At 35.4% G+C, this 17,912-nt stretch overlaps 2 protein-coding genes across 5 annotated transcripts in view; one reads left to right on the forward strand and one right to left on the reverse strand.

Moving 5' to 3' along the window:
• LOC129270713 (dynein axonemal intermediate chain 3-like) overlaps positions 1 to 7,736 on the reverse strand; it is a 45,582-nt gene extending 37,846 nt beyond the window's left edge. For 2 of the 4 annotated variants that reach the window (XM_064106457.1, XM_064106455.1), the window contains exons 1-6: positions 7,661 to 7,726; positions 5,622 to 5,817; positions 4,945 to 5,001; positions 4,457 to 4,641; positions 1,878 to 1,991; positions 719 to 898 (exon numbers count right to left, since the gene is read on the reverse strand). In XM_064106457.1, coding sequence (XP_063962527.1) covers positions 719 to 898; positions 1,878 to 1,991; positions 4,457 to 4,641; positions 4,945 to 5,001; positions 5,622 to 5,796 — 711 coding nt within the window. In that variant the 5' untranslated portion in view covers positions 5,797 to 5,817; positions 7,661 to 7,726. Of the gene's footprint in view, positions 1 to 718; positions 899 to 1,877; positions 1,992 to 4,456; positions 4,642 to 4,944; positions 5,008 to 5,621; positions 5,818 to 7,660 lie in introns of all 4 variants that reach the window. The other 2 variants (XM_064106454.1, XM_064106456.1) reach the window with 2 other exon arrangements.
• A 4,247-nt stretch (positions 7,737 to 11,983) lies between these two features.
• On the forward strand, positions 11,984 to 17,217 carry LOC129271398 (uncharacterized). Its single transcript, XM_054908765.2, has 4 exons — positions 11,984 to 12,100; positions 12,238 to 12,431; positions 12,992 to 13,267; positions 13,713 to 17,217. The coding sequence occupies exons 2-4, from the start codon at positions 12,246 to 12,248 to the stop codon at positions 13,962 to 13,964; spliced, it is 714 nt and encodes a 237-aa protein (XP_054764740.2). The 5' UTR covers positions 11,984 to 12,100; positions 12,238 to 12,245; the 3' UTR covers positions 13,965 to 17,217.
• Positions 17,218 to 17,912: the final 695 nt, after the last annotated feature.

Raw genomic sequence — 17,912 nt, forward strand, 5'->3', positions numbered from 1 at the left:
TGAAATTCAGTGTTTGGTGTACACTGTATTTCCTTCTTTCTATCATATTACCTAGATGCATTCAATAGGGTAGCTGTCATTGAATATTTCTTAAGCCGTTAGAATTCAAATTTGACCTTTTTCAGCCACGGTATTTCTTTATCTTTATCTTCAAGCATTTACTTTACAAATTAAGTGATTGGATATTAGAAAACTACAGATGAAAACTATAACCTGAAAATTTCATCCCATTCCATGCTTGAGAAGGGGTTTATATTATACAAGACAAATTATGAAGATATTTAGTTTAATTTTAATGTAGAACCAGTAAGTTATCCAATGAAATTTTTAATTCTATATCCTCCACACAGCTATTTAGGGCACACACATTAATATCTTCTAGTAAAGAACTGGAATACTGACATGCACTTTTGGGCGATTTACAAAAAAAATAAAGATAGGCTTTACAGGAGGTTTTGTAAATAAAATAACCATGTCAGTTGGACGGTTCCATGACATTTGCTCTGGTTACAATTGCTCTGCTCTAAATTCTGCACACTAATCGAATGAACAACTTCAACCCTGGGTTTAACACTATACCCTACCCTACACCTAACATAAAACCCTGTTGCAACCCTAACCCTAAATAAAGCCTGTTAACTAGATAAAGCCTGGAGCAATTGTCGCAGGAGCAAATGTCGTGTCACCCAGTTGGGCAGAAGGAACACAATTTCCTCACCTTATCTCTTGTCTCGACCACAGCCTCCTTTTCAATCTCCTTCTCACTGCCAAGAGAGATCCACTCCTTAGGTTCAGGAGGAATGTAGCGATAGATAGTCGTATCTTCCTCTTCTTGTATTCCACCTTCCCCCTCTCCATCCTCCCCTCCTCCTTCTTCTGCTTCCTCTACGGCTGCAGGCTGAGAAATATCAGAATGAAAATATCTGTTCATAAGCGCGTATTTCACATACATGTATCGGGTGGGTGTTTCATAAAGCTGTACGGAAGTTAAGATCAACTTTGAGCACAGCTGGTGATCCTTTCTCATGGTAATACCAAACTATCCATTGGCGATGGTTTAGGGCATAAGAAATGATCACCATTCGCTTGTAACTTACGAACAACTTTATGAAACACCTTCCGGCTCCTATGAAACATATACCAATAACAGTATAAGAAAAACATGCCTCCCAGAAGAGAGTAAATATGTAAAGTAATATAAACTCCATGGCCCATGGATGGGGGGTGTTGGGGGTTGACTGATGCCACCACCATGTCTTATTTTGACCCCAAAAACCCCTATTTTTACGGTTGTTCTTAATATTCAAAGATAATATAAGATTAAACTCAGTGAACTTGAGCATCAGTGTAATTTCACTTGAATATTCCTTGTTTTAGTATGACATCGGTTTTAGCATATTGTTATGGTTTTTTAATCTTTGTTTTCAAGTTTCTTTTCTTTTCCCCTTTTTCTAAATGTTTGGAACTAGTTTATCCCCCCTCCTCCCCCCCCCCCCTCACTATTTGAACTGTTACTGCATAAGCCCATATTTTGGCGTACAGATATGACTTTTACTCATCCTTTTTCAGCTTATGCAGAATAATGCTATTTTTACTTCTACAGTGGTTTTCATCTGCAGATATACACAAGGGGACATGATGAAAATTTTGAAAAGGAGAAAATAAGCAAAAATTAAAGAAACATCATACATTGTGTACTGAGGGGGGGGGGTATTTTTCAAATTATTTTTATTGGTCATGTGGAACCAATTATGCATTAGGGTCTATCACTGGTTCAACGTAACCCCTCAAAATAATTCACTAATAAAATGGGAAAAAGAAGAGGTCAGAATATTTAATCAATAAATACACATCTGCTGAGAATAAAGTATACTTACATTGAACTTTCTGTTGAGTTTTTCCTTCGCTTCCTCCGTCAGCGCAATGACAAAGTTCTCACCATACTTGAATTCCGCATCAAACACGACCATTATCTCTTCACCATCATAATCCTGTCAAATCAGATCATAATAATGATTACAGATTATTAAATAAAATTGCTCTACCAGCTGGTCCTGAAAACAAAATATTTTATTATATACACTGCATAGGCCTATCTACTTGACGAAAATCATTCCTTAATTTCTTAAACTCTGTGTTCTGACTGAACTAGGGATTTAATTAAAACTTGGGTCTAAAGTTGTGGTTTAACTATGGATAGCCAGTTGTGACACAAATCTCTAACAGTAAATGTTCGGTTTATCGGCTCGTCTGTCACTCACAACATTCATATAACTGTTTGGAAATTACAACAGAATTAGTTTTCATTTCCATTATAGCCAGATGACAGACCCCCTTGAACATAGGAAACATAAAATATTAATAAGATTTTTCCTTTTTTGACTTCCCATAATTTTAGCACAGAGTTAGACTATGCCGGCCTATGCTAAACGGAACTTCAGAATATAACCATTTCATTTAAATATTTCCCTTGTTGTATAACCTTATAAAATATCATGCCATGTATGAAATCGACATTCAAGTGAAGATGGATAAGAATTGACTTTCAAGAATTGTTCAATAATATAAAATAATCAAGAGTACTTGGTATTATCTTTATGACACTATAAGAAAGCAAAAAAATGTATTTGTTTTCTAAGATCTAAGCAGGGTTTGGCATTTTCCATACAAGAAATTATAACTTGCCAATATCATGAAATAATTCCTTTTAATCAAATTGTTTGATGTACTATGGATACCTTGTACAGTATATACACATTTTTTTTTACATTAATCATACACAATTTCATTCTTACTAACACATTTTACAGTCATCTTTAGGCTGTCATGGGTAAATTAACTCTATTTCCAAATGGATAATTGATTAACCGTAACTACTTGTGGGTAATAATGAATAGTAGCAACCCATTAAATTTATCTAGTGCTTTTGAAAAGATTCAAAAGAGCTGTACAACAATCAGCAAGAAAACAAAAGAAGCTTGTCCATTCAAAGATATCTTTAGCTCATCTGAATAGAAGCACTTTGCACCTGTCCTGATCCAAAACAGGTGGCTGCTCTTATAAAATAGAATGAATCCTTTTGTCCATGGGATACAAATAAACCTAGCCTACTTGACTGGGTTAACCAGTTAGAGTAGTTAATTAAGCTTTCTCTTTCACACCTTTAAGGATTGTCCTTTTATCTTAAACCTGGCCTAATTGACTGATTTTACCAGTTAGAGTAGATAATTAAGCTTTCTATTTCACAAGTCAGAGGATTAGCGTTGTCCTCTGAATGGGTAGCCACAAAGGGGGTAATGAACAGGGGATCATTAACTTTAAATAATTGAAGTTAAAATTCTGACAATAGAGGTTAGGGTTTAATGTTTGAATAGACCTTTCAACTCATCTTATAACTTCAGTGCAGATAGATTCCATCAGGCTTTCTATCTTCTACATCTAGGGAAATTGGCAAAACTCTGTTTATTCTTAACAAAAATAGTATTCCTTTAGCTTTTTAAAAGGAATTCAAGTAAAAATTCAAATAGAAAAAATAACATACAAAGATCACTCATAAGTGATTACTGAAAGCATTAAAATCACATACATCTTAAGTGCAGTATAGTAAACTCTGTTCTGATACAACTTTGTAATTAATTTTTTTGGGGCAGACCAAATTCATGGATTGTTTGAACTTTGGTAAGAAGGCAGATTACATTTTTTCCATCACTACTATTTTGTTTTAAGGGTTACTAAATTGGACAAGGAGTACCAAAGTTAAGACATTTTCAGTTTTGAATCATTTAGTAAAATAAAGTTGCCTTCATGAATATGCAATAAACAACAAACTGATGATGTCATATTCTCATTTATTCTATTGTGTTTATTATGAATAATATTTATTCAAATTTTGTCCTCCAAGAATAAGTACAATTGGACTGTCTACTGATTTAATGTGTAAGATATTCATGCTGCATCTTACTTTGTTAAGGGGAGACATATCATACACACAAGTATGAAAATATGAAATTATTATGATTTCATGTAATAACAGAAGAAAAAGGGAAAGTGGGGATATGATGGGGAATAATTTTTTCTTAATATCGCATCGCAATACGCTCCATATGCTATAAAGACTGCTCCACAAATAAAATCTAGTAGCAGATTTTTACAAAGGACTGTATAGCACTTAGTTGAGAGCTTTTCTCTTATTACCAAAATGGCAAACTAAGTTGGTAAGCAAAATTATATCGTTTGACATCATCATCCCACCTATTGCATATTCATGATGGCATGCATATCTGTTTTCACAAAATATTGCTAAATTTAAAATTCAATCCTTTAGTATATTTGGTACAAGATTTTGATGAATTTTTCAACGTTTTGCTGAGTATATTTTAATCTGTTTATTTACATATAATTATTTTCAGCCATTACCCCTTCAAGCATTGGCCAACATTCAACAGGAAATATTTACCAGAATGTTTTGTTTAAATGGAGAGAAATCAGAGACAGCTGCCCTTGTCCTCATATCTTGTATTATTTCCTCCTTACTGATGAGCTTGATTGGGTTCTCCTCTGTGACATCCTCACCGCAAACACATTTGAACAGTTCTTGAGTCTTGGTAGCCATGAATAAGGGCTTCGCCTTGGATGGTAGTTCTGTTCCAAGAGGTGTAAAAATGTGATAATATGACTGTTAAAATGTCTAATATGGGGCATTGCAAAAAAAAAGTTGAGTTGCAATTGAATGAAATTTCTTGCAATGCCCCAAACGACATAAGTGCTCATGGATAACTTAATACATAGACCTACTATGTATATGAAATCTAACTGATAAAGCTTAAATCAGTTACAAAAATACAAACACTTCTGAGAGGCCTTTCTGTACGAGAGGGGAGTCGAAATATGTCTTCGTGGAATGAAAGAAATTATGTATCCACAAATATGTGATCTGCTACTTACCATCTTTGCCACCTTCAGGCTCGGGTGTTTTTGGTGCCTCCTCTGCCTTGGATTTAGCTGCCCCTTTCGAAAATACAATGTTAAAGAAAAAACAATAAAGAGAACAAAGTAAAAACAAAAAGAGGGGAGTCTTAAATGAATAAAGCTTTCAGTTAATGAAATTAATATTCTGCTTTGATGTAGCACTTCATACATCGAAACAACGTCTTTCAGCACTAAATACAAATCTATCTGGGAGTATTTGGTTGCATATCAGATAACTTGAATAAAAGCACATGTGGAATAATAAAAATAAAAAAAATTTCTATTAAAATGTTGGTGAAGTATGAATACCATTCGTTCTTATATCATTTGTCTACTCAGCTCTTTAACTCTGACATTTTAGAGAGTGAAAACCATTTTAACAATTTTAATAACAAGTGTTGTGATTCCTATGATCAAAGGTGGTGTTAAATTAACTCAAAAACAATAATTAGGGACAGTGATTTTCTGAATTCTTGTAATTCCATTTCAAATTCGATAAAAATGGAAATTCTGTATTGTCATCCGTTTTTCAAAAGGTAGACTCAATGAATTTTAACATGAAAAGTAAAGAACCAAAAGATATGTTCTATATTGATATACCGATCAACGAAAATCATGATCATTTTCTAGTTGATTGAAAAATTAGGTCATACCTTTTCCACCCTTTTTGGCTGGTTTGGATGATGAAGTCTTCTCTCTCTTTGCTTTGGCTGGAGTGCCCGACTTTTCGGGTGTCTTTGCTGCTCCATCTTTAGTATCAACTTCCTTTTCGTCTGCTTTCGCACTCTCCGCTTCCTTTGGGGTTACATCGCCCTCTGGATCCGCCATGCTGAAATCGTTTCCACTGATCTGCAGATGAGAGGGGAAAATCAAATTTTAGATATTTTAGAAAATTACTTTGTATGGTAGGGGGTCCTAAAGCTACGCACCACTCATCGCACATGCAGTTTTTAATGGCAAATGCGCACTCTGTGTGTGGAACTGCTGTGGCTGCAGAGTGATGAACGATTCCTTTTCAATTTTTTCTACGGATGCTGTAGTAAATCTCTGAACTGTTTGGAATTTTAAAGTTATAATTGCTTTAATTTCATATTATCCTATAATAATAAAATGAACATTTTAAAAATTGAGGCAAAGAAAATACTATCTTTATTGCATGATAAATCAAGTGCGTATCTTTAGGACCCCTTCTACATCGGGCAGCGAAATCAAGAGGTGTTCGGAAAACACGGCGGAATTTTCGTCTTAGTGAGTTTTGTGATATTCTCTCCTCAGTTAATTATCTTTAGAATGTTTGCCACAAATTTGTCAAAGATAATTTATTCAAATATTAAAATTGGCATAGTTTTTATCGTTTGTAAACAAAGTGCGTAGCTTTCGGTTCCCCCATCATATATCTAGGTTGCATGTTGAACAAAACTAGCTTCAAGCTTCAGTCTCTGTTGTTTCACTTTATACCTCCTTCAGTTCAGGTTGTGTTTAAATGAAGGAGAAACCCAAAAAAGTAACAAAAATGTTTGAAAACTCCTCAAAACAGACGGATTCCACCTGTCCAGTTTACATGTACCGGTGACATTATAACTCAGTTATAATTTATATGGTGCAACCCAGACAATTAATTACGGCAATTGAAACCCCAAGTGTCACACTCAAAGTTAAAACTCAATTCAAACCGACTGTAAAGCCTTTTTTTGTATTAAAGCCTAACGTTAGGCCTTCTTTTTAACTTTCCTTCTATTTTCTTTGATTCCTTCCTCTCCTTTTTCCTTTACATTTGTTCTTTCTTTCCTTTCCTATTTTCTCCCCTTCATTCTTTCCTTCCTTTCGCTAAAAAAAAATTTGGTTTTTAAACGGGCTCCAAGAGCCTCCTTAACCCCGTCACACTCATCTGTACACCCTCGTCGTGAAGACAGTGAGATGTGGCCATCAAGGTAACTTCATCCTTTCTTTCACACTCCTTCATTTCTTATTCCTTACATGTAAATTCTTTCTTTTTCTTTTCTTTCCCTTTTTCTTTAATTCCTTTGTCATCTCCCTTTTTCTTTTCTTTATATTTCCTGCTTTTTCTTCTTTCTTTTCCATCACTCACATCCTATTGTCATCCTTATCTTTCTTCATCATTCATGATCATGTTCTTCATTTTCTTACATTCAAGTTTATCTTCTTTCTTTCAAACTTTGGAAACTTTTCTTTCTTTCATTCTTTTCATTTATTTTCTTTGAAGTTTCATCTTTCCTTTCTTTTTCTTACTGTCAGTGTCATGACCGTCTAGACTTATTTTTTTATTCTTTCCTTCCTTCTAATTCTAGCTTCTCCCTCCAAAATTATTCCTTTCCTTCTTATTGCCATTATTCTTCCTTTCTTTTCTTTTGTTTTATTCCTCCCTTGGCTTCTCACTTTTTCTTTTCTTTCAGCACGGTATCAGGCCAGTGGCTGTGCTCCCTCCCAGCAGGGCGCGGGGCCGGGGAGCACGAGGCCAAGCAAGCCACGCTCCCAACTCAGTCCCATATGCTACGCATCATGTCTGTTGGAACTCGAGTTTAAATTTGTTAGGTTTGTTTTACCCATCAATGTATATTTAGTTATAAACATTCAAATAAGAGATTATAAGATATCACTTTTACTTGAAATGCGTTTCATTAATCAATTACCCCCGTAAATAATGTTAATTTAAACTTATTTTCTAACTTACCAGTCCCTGTCAACAGACAACAGTCACGGACGTTTGTTGTCAAGCAACGCGGATTGAAATTTCCGACCAATTGTTTGGTCTCTTATAATTTCCTCCTGTCGCTGTATGGTATCGGCAATCCGTCATGTTTAGATCTAACTACTGTACTGACACATTTCACTTCAAATTCGTTTTCTCTCTAATTTATATTTTCATATAAAATGTATGTGTTTATGAATTTATAGGCAAAATCGTGATGAGTATGCCGATCTATATACATATCAGTATTTAAAACTAAGCGAAATTAGACAATAAAACACATACACCGGGCAAATACACACTTCAGCTCAATTCCAATCAGCGCCGTTTTGCAATGGGAGAAAACTAATGGTCCTGTACTCAGCACTGTATGGCCCTGGGATCCGGCCCCTTTGAAGCGGGTGTGCTTCGATCACCCGGTTTGATCAGCACCCCCAAGCTTTGTCTAGTGGGTGTTATGTGCTGGTATGCTAAAAAGTAGAAATTTAACCAAAATCATCCTCATTTTGGAGTGATAACTTTTCTAAATTCTTCTTCGTCTTCTCCAGTTTTATATATATTTTTTTTTTTTGGGGGGGGGGGTCACAATTAACCAGCACAACTTCTTCATGTTCACAGGGCCGGGTCCCATGGCCCTGATGCACTGAGGGATCAAACACTTAGTTTTGTATGATTATTTTGCATTAAAATGAGAAAGATCAGGGAGAACGGTTAGAAGAAATTAAGCGGTTGCCTCTTGTAGAAGGGCAAATACATTGGCACAATACGCAATTATGTGAGGGATTATCTAAAAATGCGATCTATTCTTTTAAATAGATGTTTCAAATTTACTGATTACATCCAAATTTATTTCGATTGAGAGCCCGATTAAAATCGGTAGGCCTATATGTTATTTGTTAATATAAACCATGGTCCTCACTGAGAAGCGGGGGTGATAGGGGTGCTGAAGATTTTCCTTGGGGGTGCTGCGTGTATTTTTCTCATATAGGCAGCACCCCCTGGAATTCTTTCAGGTGTCAAAAATTGAGAAATGTAACAAATTAATGACCTATATTTTATAGTGAAACTTTTTTTTTTCTTTTCAAAGTTACATCACAGCACCCCCAGTAAAAAAAATCTTTCCCAGGGCCCTGATATAATCCCCTCCTCAATTACGTGAAATAGGCTGCAGGACGTAGGCGGCGGAAGCGGGGGGACGTGTCCCCCCCCCCCCCCCTACTGAATTTTAGGTGGGGGACGATCCCCCCTAATTTTTTTGTTGAAAACCTTTTTTTTTTTTTTTGCTTGTCAATTTTTTTTCCTGCGTCCCCCCCTAAATTTTTGGTTGATAACCCTTTTTTTTTTTTCCTTTGTCAACAATTTTTTGTGGTCCCCCTAAAATTTTTGGCTTCCGCCGCCAATGCTGGAGGATATGATCTTTGATGCACCCCCTCTAATATCAATAATTTTGATGAATCATATATCATATATGGTGATAAGGAGGTTAAGATTATGATTGATATTGTGATGGTAGTGGTTATTATCGTATATAATAAATGCATAACCATAGATTCTTCTTTCTCTGAAATTTTCGAAACCTATTGAATGCCATATGACTCCATTGCTTTCAGAAATTAGATTTAGAAACGGGTTGACGGAGAATGAAACCAAACAAGTCCAAGATGAATTAGAATAAAGTTTTTATATATTTCAAATTTGTTTTACAATAACATTATCTTTTAAAAATTTACCCCTCCCAGGAATCCAGCGCATATAGAAGTGTACCATCCTTTTGAATATTTTTATTTCATTTCCATTTATTGGTTTTTGCAACATTTTTCATAACAACTATCTAATATTTGACATCAAGATTATGAAAATAGAATTATATCTACTACGTGCAAGTGCATGAAAGGGACTATGAGCGGGGAGGAATTAAAGTATTCTTTCTCAAGTTTATTATATACAAAATGTAAAAGATACGAAAGAAAGAAGAATTAAAATTCATGAGTTGGATGGAATAAAAGGGAAAGAATTGTGAAAATAGACAGAGTCATTAAAATGACCCATTTTCAGGTCAGTATATCAATATTTCATCTGGTGCTTCGCGCTTTCAATATTGATCTATATAATTAAAGTCCTTTATAGAAATGAAAATTAAAAAAATGATTTAAGCTATCAGTAAAAGCGTTAACAGGCATGCTTCATTTCACTTTTAGGCCTTAAGCCAGTGATCAAATCTGATCAATATTTTGTTTTCATCATTATGGATCATGTTGGGCAGAAAAGTCATTCCCTATACATTTTTAAGTAAATGTGTCAGTGGACGCAGGTGACCTGTTTACGCCAACAAATGGACTGTCTAAAAGGTGAAAATGTGATAAATTAAATCAAATTTCTTGATAATATCACAAGCAACGTATATAATTCATTATAAGTCTGATCGATAAAGGCTTATATCACATAGACTTTAATCCCTATATTTTTCGCTTTGGACGATTAACGTATCGCTTGACATTATACTCCATCATTAAACTTAAATTTCTCTCTCTATATAGCTCTTATATTGGTGACTCCTCCACTTTGGAGATTCCTGACACTTAAGAGTATTTAAAGGACAAGTCCACCCAAAAAAAAATTGATTTGAATAAAAAGAGAAAAATCCAACAAACATAACACTAAAAATTTCATCAAAATCGGATGTAAAATAAGAAAGTTATGACATTTTCAAATTTCGCCTAATTTCACATAACAGTTATATGCACATCCTGGTTGGTATGCAAATGAGGTGACTGATGACGTCATCCACTCACTATTTCTTTTGTATTTTATTATATGAAATATGAAATATTCTAATTTTCTCCTCATTGTCAAGTGAAACAGTGATTAATTCCTCCCTGAACATGTGGAATTAGCTTTGTTTAATACTATATGATTCAGTTTAGTCGGTCCCTATATATGGTCAAATCTGTAAAAAATGAAATATTGTATAATTCAAACAATAAAAAACAAAAGAAATAGTGAGTGATGGACATCATCGATTGACTCATTTGCATGTCACTGAGTTGTGCATATCACTGTTTTGTGAAAAATAAGCGAAACTTTAAAATGCCATAACTTTCTTATTTTACGTCCGATTTTAATGAAATTTTCAGTGTTATGCTAGTTTGATTTTCTCTATTTATTCAAATACACATTTTGCTGGGGTGGACTTGACCTTTAATACACTGTAAAAACAAAATTTGGTAAAATTTACCACCACGAGGGTAATTGATTGATAGTTACGATAATTGCTTATATATAATATTCTACCTTGTTTTATTTCGTCTTATAGATAAATATCAAATACTGTACATGCCTGAATTTATTTTATCTGTATAATTTCATTGTAACTATTTTGATCACATTACTTTGTTCTTCTGTTGAAAATGAAAACAATAAATTGAATTGAAATTGAATTGATAATTGATTGATAACGAATTTATTTCATTCTAAAATTTCAACAAGGTTACAAAGTAAAGCAAAATATAATATAACATTATGAAATGAAATAGAAACCTTCTGAAAAGCAAAGCTTGTTATTGAAGGTTTCCTTCAATAATTATGTGTCCAACCAATTTTGGGCAGTATTTTACCCAATGCGGGAAGCATATTGTTGAGTAAGGTTAAAAATAAGCAGCAATTACCTTAGAATGGGCAACATTTTCATCACGCTGGATAAATAAAAATGCCCAAAGTTAGTTACCTTCATGGAGCACTTTTACCCAATATTTTTTAGAGTTTAAAGATTGTGCTTCTCAGGCAATCAAAAGTGAATTAAAACCAATGCAATCTGCTTGAAACTGATATTTCGGAAAGTTTTTTTTGTATAATAATTTCATTTGATCATTGAATATGCATATAGTCCTATGTAAGCATCGGTGGTTAAAAGTTAAGTTAAGTAAAGTAATTGACATGCAGACGACAAATTGTGATTAAATGGCTCCCATGACGCTATTAATTGAGAGTTTATTCAAATTTATTCAAAAAACACTTTGCAAAACAAACAATGAACTTAATTAAATAGTCTATCATCATGATCATAGAGTACGCTTTGAAAAGAAAAGCGAGGTCACGTGTACAGAACAAGAGTAAAAAGGACTCTTATTAAACAAAAGAGCTGGCTTTTAAGCGCCATGCTGGAAACTATACCTAAATAAGCCGGATCCGTGGCTTAATTGTAAGTCGGATCAACATCCGGCTTAACCTGCATGTCCCTTAATCACTGTGGCGTCACCAGAAAGCTAAACTCTCTAACTATTATAGGCCTATTTAAGATCTAAAAGTTGACATTCAGTCACTTGCCTTCGAAGGTTCAACACCGTGAGAGCTCTTGGCTGCTAACTTGATCAAGCTGAGTTTACAACTACCGAATTCTCCATTGGCCTTTTAACACTATCTCTGGTAATTGTTACCTCTCTTTTGCTTAAAGATGCTAGAAGTTGTTCCTCTCATATCTGTCAACTTGTAAAGAGCCCTTAATTTACATTCGCTCTCTTTTCAGTAACTGTTGATACCCTGTTTTGTCTTAAAATTTACAGGTGACGTCATGGATTTTGGATGGTCTTCATCAAGTTCTGGAGGCGGCCGGAGACGAAGCGCTTCGCCAGTCTCTGATGAGGAGAGGGATAGAGACTTTGGTACAGGAAGACGATCGAAAGCTGAACCCTGGGAAAAAGGTGTAAGCGGAAAACAGAACAAGACATTCGTCGATGGGACCAATAGGAATCGTTCGGTAATTATACTGTATTATAACTATAATGCATGCAGATATAAATTATTAGTTTTTGCATATGAATGCTTCCATGAGATAGCTCCATCATATATTTAACCGAACTATTAACTTTACATCAGACTCCTCGTACTCTAAGATCAAGCACGCTATTCCTTTGATTTAGAGAAGTTTAAGACTTCCCTAAAAAGTATCTGTTTAACTTGTGATGAATTCAGTGCCCAACACTCTTTACTTACTTTCTAATTTATTTCCTTAATTTCATCCAAGTGCATAAGGACATGCGTTGCTATGTGTTATGCGCTATAAAAGAACTGAATATTATTATTATTATATAAATGTGATTTACCCCTTATTTATTTACCCGCACTAAAATGTCAAGATTAACACCGTTTTATTTTTTTTGTCGTTCTGCGGCAACTGCAGTAGACGCTATATATTAAAAATGAATAAAATCCACATTTATGTCAAGAAATATTAGGTCGGGTTGTCACCGTTTTAAGTGTCTCCCAATCCTGGTTAAAACTATACTTTTCTTTTTCTTTTTGAACGAAAATCTATAGGTCGCGTACATCTTCACCGACAGCCAGCTGAGACCTGTGGTGCAAGGTGAGGTAGAGCTGCCGCCAGGCCCTGTCCATATGATCATCAACAGCACTCCAGGTGGGACCTGTCGACACGTCGAAGAGGAGCTCCTGGAATTCCGTTGGGAGCTCGAACCCGACGTCGTTCTGGTTGCCGCAGGGACCAACAACATTGGCTTCGGCTCCAAGAGCTTGGGCGTTGCTTGCAAGCAGTTCCGTGGTCTTTTGAGATCTGCTCGTCGTATGACACCCTTAGTAAGTGTGTGTTTTTCCCCTCTCTCTTATTTTTTTTTATTGCTGACTCACCAAATATTCACTTCTATCTAGTATAATTAGCCTACTATAGCCGAACAAGGATTATATAATGCATATATATTGTCATGATTACTATATTGTATCAGTACATATTTGGTGGTGACGAGGGCAGATTTTCAGTGTAATTACTAGTGATAAAAATCGTAAGGTTCTCTAAAATCATCTAGCCTGATGAAACTATATCACATGCACGTCCAAGAATATAAATGTCGTAAAATCGTCGCAATAGTTTAGATAGTAATGATTGACTACACGATATATAAGAAGTCTTTTTTAAATTTGTTTTTCTCGTCACCCTCATAAGGCTTCAGAAGGTTAAGGATCATAGTAATGTTAGGGAGCACCATAATAATATGAATTCTGTTTCTGTCTCGTCACCCTACAGGTTCTCGCCAGCAGCATCGCTCCCCGTCTCGACAGGAAAGGACGCCTCGTCGACGAGTACAACGACGCTTTCTACAAGATCTGCAATGAGGAGGGGGCGACCTGGCTCGACATCACCGACTCCTTCCCGATGACCGAGAGGATACTGTGGGCCCGTGACGGACTCCACATCAGCGAATGCACCGGTCTTCCTCGGCTTCTGAGGGTGTGGCATCGCAGGATGGTGGCGACTATGTGGCCCGGTGGTTCGTGAGTCGACCCGCCTGCAGGACGCAATCGATCTGCAACACAAAGAGAAGTATCAGTTTTTATCTAATTATTGTATTCAGTCAATTAAAATATTTGATCAAGAAATTTGCAATAAATCAAATAAATTTTTGTGGTATACAGTGCGTCCCACAAAAAAACGAAACCGAGATTTATCGATGATTTATCATACCTTAATCACAAATACAATAAACAAATGACCTACCATTGTAAAGCTTAGAATCTCCTCTTTCATCTGAAATTACTTAGATTATTTCTCATTCACGCATGAGTGAGCAAAAACAATTTGAAGAGGGGATACCAAAAAGTCATTTGGCGGGCTGTATCTGGGTTTCAAAAAGAAAACCACATTTGTAAATAGTTCAATATCTGCTCTTTAATTTGATACCTCAATTACAGAAAATGGTCAAGAAATAACAAAGTTCTGGTTATTTGAAATAAGGCTTGAATTTCAATACTTTCATAAAATGAAGAGGTTTTACAGGCTAGCGTTCAAACTCACTCGACGCTCCGTTTTGTTGACGATCAGCCATGCATAAAGTCTTTTGTTAACCATGCGATAGCTTCTGTGGGAAACCGGTGAAAACACGTTTATTTCATGAAATTATGGAAATACAAGCATTATTTCGAGGGAACATAACTTTCTTACTTCTTGACCATTTTTGTGATTAAGGTATCAAATAAAACAGCAGATATTGAACTTTTTGGGCATGTGATTTTCTTTTTGAAATTCAGATACCCCCGCCAAATTAGTTTTTGGTATCCTTTCTTCAAATTATTTTTGCTCACTTATGCGTGAATGAGGAATAATCTAAATAATATCAGATGAAAGAGGAGATTCTAAGCTTTATTTTGGTAGGTCATTTGTCTATTGTATTTGTGATTAAGTTATGATAAATCATCGCTTGATCTCGGTTTCGTTTTTTCTGGGACGCACTGTATAAGTAAAAAAAATCATGTGTATTTTTAAATTATTTGCATATCGATGTTTATTTCGATATTTGTATCAAATTAAGTAGTGATATCTAATCGATGTTTGCTGCGTTATAAATTCAACAACAAAAAAGATGGATGAATGTCAGTCGAATTCATGCATTTCTAATAAGAATTATCGTATATGTTTAGCGCTTATGACGTGTATGATCAGAAAATAATTTGTAAACATGTTTGTAACAATATTTCTGTATTTTATCTTCTAGATCGTACTCGTTCTTTCCTGAAGCAGTTTTCTTTCATGTATTCGTGTGTTGTTTGTACTGTTCGTCTACATTCCGTTTTTGTTTATTTGTTGGCGGTATGGTGGGGGTTGAAAGACATGACAATTTAAATCATGACCTGGGTCCCGTAACACAAAGGTTAGCGATTGATCGTACGCATGATTTTTACGATCGATTGTACATTGTAGTCAATGGAATCAATCGTAGAAAAATGTTCTTCGATCATTGCTAAGCCTTGTGTTACGGGCCCCTGAAGTCTGTCTTCATCCTCCGCAAGTCAAGTCCCTGGCTCCTCGTGCCACCGCTTGTTTCGACAGAACGGGACCTCTGGCTCGGGGTATCCGAAATTTCGATTACCCTAGAGTATTTTAAAATTTGTGTTATTTTTGTTTACCTTTATTAAGAGTCTGTATATTGAGGACGGACAAAAACAACATTACGAATGCTGTTGGGAAAAGGGTGTATCTGGATAAAAATATTTTTTTATCTGGAAGTCACGTCGTGTCGAAGACAGCTAATTTAATCCCCTCTTAGCCCAACACGCAATAGCGCCATCATGCGAGTTTTTTCCTGATTATTATATTAGGAGGAGGGATGGGGCCAATAAAATCTTATGCATCTTAAGCATCGTTTTAAATAATAATATTTAAAACCTTGTTCTTTACCACCTCAAAGTTTGTCAGAGGTTTGTTAGACAAAATCAATAACCGAACAATGATAATATGCAACAGTGTTTTCAATTATTTTATAAAGAAATAGCTCGTCAGTATATAGGCCCGGAACTCATAACTCTGAGTTAGTGGCGGACAGATAGGGGGGGGGGGGGGGGGTGCCCCCATGAAAAAAGGGGAGAAAGAGAGAAGGGTGAAGTATGATATTATTTTCTAAATATTATATGTGCGTAACTACGGGGGGGCATGGGGGACACGTGCCCCCCCCCCCCCCCCCAAAAAAAAAAAAAAAAAAAAAAAAAAAAACGGGGAAAAGAAGAAAACGAGGGAGAAAGGAAGAAAAACGAAGTGGGAAAGAAGAACTTCTTATTCATTATAATGTTATAATTATGTTATGTTATATTACATAAGAAACATTTTTATCATAACTTTATAAAACATAATTTTCTTAGGGCCTATGTCTTCACTGTTCCTGGTGCTTGCATTGTCTGTTTAATGAGATATATAATCCTGTTTAAAAAAAACTCCCGTATTCAAGTCAATATACACCAAATACATTTCCTTGCACTTCGAGTTATGATTGTTTTATGTAGTGACATATGCTTCTTTTTCATGACTACTTAAAGTGATTGCCCCATGTTAAGGTGTTGATATAAAACATTCCCTGTCCGTGATTACGTTCGCATTAGCGGAATGGTGAGATATGTCTGCTCTCTATGAATACGGATCAGTCCTTAAAATGTCCTTTTTCTGATGTGAATATCAAAAAATTTCAGCTCGCGCTTCGCGCCCGCATCATTTGGATAATGAAATATGTATGGTCTTCGTGAATTCCTACAAACATGCCTTAAAATGCCCCTCTTCAGGTCTGAATTATCTAAATTTTCAGCTCGCGCTTCGCGCTCTCAACGTTTGATTAGTGATATGCGTATGATATTCATGATTACAATGACTAAAAGTGCTTCATGTGTTAAGTAATTCTAACAAAATCAGTAAGCGCTTGGCACTCGCATTAGATGCCTATATTGTGAGATGTGTATACCCTTAATGGATTCCTACAATATAGTCCTTAAAATATCCCTGTTTGGGGTCAATATCTACAAAAATTTCAGCTCGCGCATTGCGCTCGCATTGTTTAGCGAGACAAGTACTTATCATGATTACAAAAATTTGATCATAATGTCCCTTTTTAGGTATGAATATCAAAAATTTTCAGCTCGCGCTTCGCGCTCGCATTATTTGATCAGTGAGACACATATCCGTTTAATGGCATTGTCTTTAAAATATCTCTATTAGGTCAGTATACCTGGCAAGTGACTCAAATTTTTTGCTGGTACACCCCCCCCCCCATGCCGTGACCCACGGTACGCCACTAGTGACTGTTATAGACAGGTTCTTATACACAGAATGTTTCGGCTTTAGTGGTTGCTATGGGCATTACGACGTTATCGGCAAACTAACACATGTTTGACTGTTTTGTATATTCGTTTGCCTTTCGAATCATCTTGCATCTTCAAATCATACTAGCGAGAAAAATAAATAGGTCTACACTGTATTCATGGTATTGAAACTTAAAAATAGACATGATGGGCATAACACATTTCAGGGTGGGGCGCATGCTTGAAATGTTATCAAGATCGGATATGTAAAATTAGGTTACAATCATTTCTAAAGGGGAACCCAACCCAAATAAAGAGTAACTTTTAAGACGAAAAAGAAAAATCAGACAAGTTGATACGAAATTTGAACAATATCGCGGACTAAGAATAATAAAGAAAGTTGTGAATTGTTAAACGTTGTAACAGTCGGTCGGTGATCACTATACCCATAGCATGTAGACTTCAAAGTGACCGCACTTGTGATGTCATAGTGATGTAAGGCAAGGACTACTCTTTTACTTAATCCAATATATAAAATGGCAAAATTTTTATTTTTTTCAAAAAGTTTTATTTAAATTAAATTTACTTTTTATTAAAATTTTCTTTCATGAGGGCATAAAACAAAAGGCCACCTGGGTTATATTTTGATTTCTGTCCCAGAAGAATC

Source organism: Lytechinus pictus, chromosome 11, assembly GCF_037042905.1.
Source record: "Lytechinus pictus isolate F3 Inbred chromosome 11, Lp3.0, whole genome shotgun sequence".
NCBI lineage: Eukaryota > Metazoa > Echinodermata > Echinoidea > Temnopleuroida > Toxopneustidae > Lytechinus > Lytechinus pictus.

Coding starts and splice junctions, on each gene's coding strand:
- LOC129271398 (XM_054908765.2), top strand. CDS start 12,246: ATGGATTTTGGATGGTCTTCATCAAGTTCTGGAGGCGGCCGGAGACGA. Junction 12,432..12,991: donor GGACCAATAGGAATCGTTCG/GTAATTATACTG, acceptor GAAAATCTATAG/GTCGCGTACATCTTCACCGA. Junction 13,268..13,712: donor CTCGTCGTATGACACCCTTA/GTAAGTGTGTGT, acceptor GTCACCCTACAG/GTTCTCGCCAGCAGCATCGC.